Genomic DNA, 6,000 nt, shown 5'->3' with positions numbered 1-6,000 from the left:
GAGCAAAGGTGTTTAAACAAAACTTGTAATCGAATTCTCAAGGAAATAGCAAGTGCTTTTTTTTTTGTGTTCGACAATAATTTTGTTTCTCTACTCTTCCTCCCCATCAACTGCACTGCACAACCCTCTCCGTTTCTACTTTCTACGTACACGCCACACCACCACCACCCCGACGACCGTGTCCCACCTACTTGTGGAGGGAAAACCCGTCGTCCGGAGTGGAAAACAGAGAGAGAGAGAGAGAGATGACAAAGGTACATCCGAACAGTTCAGCCACCGCCACCGCCACCGCCTCCGAAGTTCAGAAACCCGCCTACGATAAGAAAGAGTCTTCGGTGCTAACCGTATGGAACAAATCCCTGCTCTTCAACTGTTCCGGTTTCACTGTCTTCGACGCCAGGGGCAATCTTGTCTTTCGCGTCGACAATTATGTTGCCGGTAACAAGGATGAGATCGTTCTGATGGACGCCGCCGGCAAGCCCCTTCTCACTATCCGCCGAAAGGTAACTCTTGATTAATCACATGCTTTTAATAATAATTATTATTATTATTACCAATATTTTTTTTAACGACCCCTTCCGCGCCGTAACCCAACTACCACGCTGTTAGTGGACTGTGTGAACTAGTAGTAGCAGTAGAGACGAAAGGGCGCTACCTGATCAATTGAATGTTAATTCGCTTTTTAAATTTTTTTTTTTAAGAAGAATTTTTATCTATTCTAAATTCTACCTGAGTATATGATAGAAGTGGGGGTTTGTTTTTGGTATTATGATGATGATGATGATGATGATGATATATTGCTGGTGGAACAGAGACTGAGTCTTGTTGCGGATACATGGCTGGTGTACGACGGAGAAACGGTAGCAAATCCTCGATTTTCCGTCAAGAAGAGGCAGGGCAGCCTTTCGAACTCGAAATCGTTAGCTCATGTGAGCCCCGGTTGCGGCGGCAATCATGGCCATCGCGGCAGTGGCAAAAGCAGCACCAACGACAACAATAACAAGAAGTTGATTTACGAGATAGAGGGGTCGTACGGACAGAGATGCTGCGCGATTTACGACGAGAGGAGGAGATGTGTGGCGGATATCAGACCTAAGGAGGCCGTCGGAGGGGTTGCTTTCGGTGTCGATGTCTTCCGCCTCATCGTACAGCCGGAACTCGATACTACGGTGGCCATGGCACTTGTCATTCTACTCGACCAGATGTTTGCCTCCAAACGCTTTTCCGGTTTTTAGTTTGGGATTTACCTTCCACAGTAAATACCCAATAAATAAATAGAATCTGGACCGGTCCAAGTATAATACTAGCTGAGCTAGAATCAGACTAGACAGGGCTACACAGAGGTCTGCAATCGTCTCCTCTCTCACACCATTCACAAATGCTTCCCTTTTTTTATCTTTGCCTTTGCGGCGTCCCTTTTTTTTTTTTGCGTAAATTCTTTAATTCCTCCCTTCCGTTCTCCGGTTCTCCTCTCTCATAAATCGCAAAAGTTGCTTGTTAACTCTTTAAGCAAACGCGGCCGACACGCCGTTATCATCTAAGCCTCCCCAGCCCTCTTTTCATGGGTTTTGTTAGTAGAGCAAGCTCTCTCTCTCTCTCTTCCATGTCATTTTACTATATACACACTTCTTTTTTTTTTTTTTTCCCTCCCTCTCTTTCTCTCTTTCTTTCAAGTCCGGCTCCGCCGCCTCTTTTTTTTTTTCGTTGAGTAAGAAGTCCGAAATCCTCCGCTGCATATACATATCCAGTCATCGCTCAACACCTATCCCTGTTGCTTGCAGAAATATCTTTCTATTGACTTTTAATGGCGGTGAATAGGACAGTTCGGAGCACTGCCTGTATGTGCAGCGTAGCAAACCTCCTTTCCTTCTTTCCTTCTTTCTTTTCTATATCTCCCCTTCACTGCAGAGCTCGGTTTCCCTTTTTGTTTTAAGAACCAGGCTGTGAAATGGGTCATGGCATGTAAATATTTTTGACCAATGAGCCCCTTTCTTTTCCCCTTAGAATTTGTAGGACACTGCAAGACAAAAAAAAAGTGTACTTTTTACGTGAATAAACTCAACAAAGGGCAAAGTTTTTTGTGGCCAAGTGAAAAAGAAAATGTAATCTGAATAAATGGATGAAATAAAGTTGTAATCTTACATTTATTGTCTTTTAATATAAGGTGCTTTTTTTTTTCAGAGGGTATAATCTTTTTTTTTTTATTTTTATGGTAGTGATAGGTCATAACCAACCAGGACCAATCGTCTCATAACACTTGGATAAAGAAGGCCATCTACGGTTCGACCAGCACGTAGATCGGGTCGACAATCCATATCGGGACGGCCCTGATTAACCCAAGTTAATGATAACTCACCCCAATTGACCCCGGTCAGTTAAAGGTCACACGTTTTGCATGACCTTATATTCACACGTTAAGCATGACCCTAGGTCATACACGTGTCAGCTAAGGATCTTGCCACCAAGGATCACACAAAATCGAAGTTATTGTCTATAAACAGGTATAGCTTGAGTACCGTTTAGCAACTCAAAGCTATAAATAGCCATGCCAGGCTTAGGTATGGGGACTTCACTTTTTTCTTAGCTTAAGCTTTCTAGCTTGAGATTTATCTGTTGCAAGTCCTGACTTAGGCATCGGAGTGCACTAACCAGCTCAGGCCGGCGCTTCTTTGTCTTCCTTGTGGTTTTGCCTGTGTAGGTTGGTTCGAGGACGACCCGACCAAGCAAACCGCTGTGCAAGTCAGGATTTGTCACAACAGATAGAAATAAGTTCAATTAAGGGCGCAGGAAAAGCGCAAGGAGTCGGTCTTACAAAGATCGAACAACCAAGGAGTGGAATTTGGCCAGTCAGTCTGTTACGTACTCCATGTGTATCTTATTTAATACTTAATTAATATTAAGTAGGTAATTAGTAATAGTAAATTTATTTAATATTAAGTAATTAATTAGTAGTAGGTGTGTATTTAGTTATTGGCAACTGAATGAGTTGAAGAGAGAGTGTAGGAGAAGTTTTTTTTGATAATCAAAGTGTAGGAGAAGTTGTAGGAGTGGGAAGTGGATAGTTGTGATAACCAATTATTTACGTGAAAGGTGAAATATAAACCGGATTTTGAAAATTAAAACTAATATTGAGTTTATCTTGAAAGAGGCCGGCTACCTCCCAACAAGCCAGACGCCATTGCTTCGTTTGTAAAGCAGAACTCTATCCCAAATTTATCTCTCTCTTCCTCTCTTTCTATCCCTATTATTTCTCTTTTATTTTATTTTATTTTGTTGATTATCTTGCACGTAACACAATCCTTCCTGCTAAGGAGACCGCCTTCCGAGCCAAGGAGTTAGCCACACTGTTAATCTCCCTGGACATATGAAGAAAATTACAAGTTCTAATGTGAGTCATTAGAGGTTTGATATCTAAAGTAAAAGGGAGGATATCAAAAGGGGGAGAGGAATCAGTATAGTCACTGATCTTGAGGGAGCAATGATCTTCACCTGGGCTTGTTCGAATTCCCTAAACTGGATTTCTGCTCGTCGGTTGACTTCCAAGGGAGATCTAACCACTCCATTAAAAATAAGATCATTTCAAGCTTTCCATAATTGCTAACATATAACTGTTGCAAGACCTTCCAATTCCTGCCTCTGCTTTTTACATAGCCCAGACCAACCATTCCAGCTTTGAATGAATAAATGAAGTTTTGGATTTATAGGAGGAGAGTCGGGATCCAAACCAGGAGCTCTAGCAAATACACAATCCAACAGAAGATGATCGACCATCTCTGCAGCTGTGCCACATCGAGGACATAGAGGGTCAATGGGGAGCTGGCGTCTCCCAAGATCAGCTCCTGATGCAATACCCCCTGCACAAGATCTCCATAAGAAAGTTCTCACTTTCGGAGAAGTGAAACTATTCCAAATCTTCTTCCAAACAATAGTTGAGATCTGAGATGCCTGAAGTGATACAGAATTTGAGATAGAATGCAGCACATGAAAATCCTCCAAATTACATAAAAGATGATATGTCGACTTGACAGAGTAAACCCCACTTTGGTTACCTCCCCAAACCTGTTTATCAATCATTGGGAATATACTTAGAGGTATAGAGAGAATAGCAGTAGCATCATCTGGATGAAATAGCTCTATAATTAACTCAGATTTCCAAGCTCGGTTAGCCTTATATATTAGATCTTCCACCATGGTAACTTGCGGATTAGGATTGAGGGGATGACGAAGTTTGAAATTTGGTGATGTTGGGATCCAATTATCCTCCCGAATGTTGATCGAAGCACCGTTATCGACAACCCAAAATAGACCTGCCTTCAAAACATTTCGACCTTCAATGATTCCTCTCCAAGCCCAAGATGGATTAGATCCCATTGCTGCCTCAAGAAATAGAACATGGGGATAATAGATTTGTTTAACAAAAGAAGCCCAAATGGATTGAGGCTCCTTCCATAGCTTCCAGGCAAGCTTACCCAACAGAGCCTTGTTTTGAATCGCATGATCCTTAAATCTAAGACCTCCTTTCTCTTTTGATTACACATACGACGCCATGAGATCCAACATATGTGGTTCTTGTTCTCTCCCTCTCCCCAATAAAAATGAGATGTTGTTTTCCTGAGCTTTGCATGATGAGAAGCAAGTAATTTGAAATGTGATGCTGCAACAGTATTCAAGGAAAGGGCTACTAATTTAATCAAAACTTCCTTTCCTACTTTAGAAATCAAGTGCTGCTTCCAACCTTGGAATTTCCTAGTTGTCTTCTCTTTGATTTCACAAAAAAGCTCTAGTTTGGACATTCCAGACTCAGTCGGCAAACCCAAGTATTTCTTAGGCCCATCTCCATAGGGAATTTTGAGGATACGAGAAAAACACCTCTTAAATTTTTTAGGAGTGTTAGAGCTGAAGATGAGGCATGACTTTGTGTAGTTGATGCTCTAACCACTGGCTGCACAATAAAGATCAATGCACTCTTTTAGGTTGTGAATATGGTTTACGTTGACCTCCGAAAACAAAAGAGTATATTCTGTGAAGAGCAAATGAGAGAGAGGTGAGTCCGATTACGAATCCAGATACCTTTAATAAGACCAGCCGCCTCCGCTTGTTCCAACATAGCACTCAAAGCTTGAGAGCAAAGGACAAATAGGACCGGAGAGAAAGGGTCTCCCTGTTGAATACCTCTAGAGGAGCTGATAGGATCCTGCGCAATTCCATTCACCAGTATGTTGTATGTAACCGAGGAAATAGTAGCCATTACCATCTTTACCCATTTAGGGTTGAAATCGAAAGAGAGAAGAATCCTTTCAATAAATTTCCATTCTAGGCGATTGTACGCTTTACTCATGTCAAGCTTTAAAGCCACAAATTTCTTTCGGCCCTTTTTCTTGTGCTTAATGTAATGAAAAGCCTCGTCGGCAATCAAAATGTTATCTGAAATCTAACAATCTGAGACAAATGTTGATTGAGCTGGAGAATGAGTCCATCAAGGTAGACCTTAAGACGAGTGGCCATGATTTTACTCATTGGGTATAATCTTATCTCTTCAAATATGCATTTCTCTGCTGAAAAAAATTTTGTACTTGAAAAATAGGAAAAGATTGGGTATGGTAGCGATATACCGTATTAGGGGTGTCAATTCCAGGCCAGGCTAGGCCTGACAAAACCGACCAAGCCCGCCCGATTAAAGCCCGGCCCAGCCAAACCCATTTACTAAACGTGTCGGGCTTAAGCCCGACACGTTTAGTAATCGGGCGGTCCCGGTGTGGGGTCCTAGCCCATCGGGTCCATCGGGTGCTCGACCAGCCCGACCGATTCCAGGCCCAACCTAGCCCGACCCTTTAGGTTTAACATGGTATGATTATTACGCGTCGTTTTGATTCTCAAAGGTCAATGAACCCAACCATCAAGTTTGGAAAGGTAAACATTACTTGTTCCAACATGATTTGTCCCATGGGATCCTATTTCCGATTTCCATCATACCATTGAAGAAAACCTATCTTTTGTTTT

At 42.1% G+C, this 6,000-nt stretch overlaps 1 protein-coding gene across 1 annotated transcript; it reads left to right on the top strand.

Moving 5' to 3' along the window:
* Positions 1–243: 243 nt before the first annotated feature.
* LOC122649558 (protein LURP-one-related 8) lies at positions 244–1,236 on the top strand. The gene is made up of 2 exons (XM_043842755.1): positions 244–503; positions 813–1,236. The coding sequence occupies exons 1-2, from the start codon at positions 246–248 to the stop codon at positions 1,233–1,235; spliced, it is 681 nt and encodes a 226-aa protein (XP_043698690.1). The 5' UTR covers positions 244–245; the 3' UTR covers position 1,236.
* The last annotated feature ends 4,764 nt before the right edge of the window (positions 1,237–6,000 follow it).

The sequence above is a fragment of the Telopea speciosissima genome, chromosome 2, assembly GCF_018873765.1.
Source record: "Telopea speciosissima isolate NSW1024214 ecotype Mountain lineage chromosome 2, Tspe_v1, whole genome shotgun sequence".
NCBI lineage: Eukaryota > Viridiplantae > Streptophyta > Magnoliopsida > Proteales > Proteaceae > Telopea > Telopea speciosissima.
The sequence above is the reverse complement of the archived record's forward strand: the minus strand, read 5'-3'. Positions and strand labels throughout refer to the sequence as shown.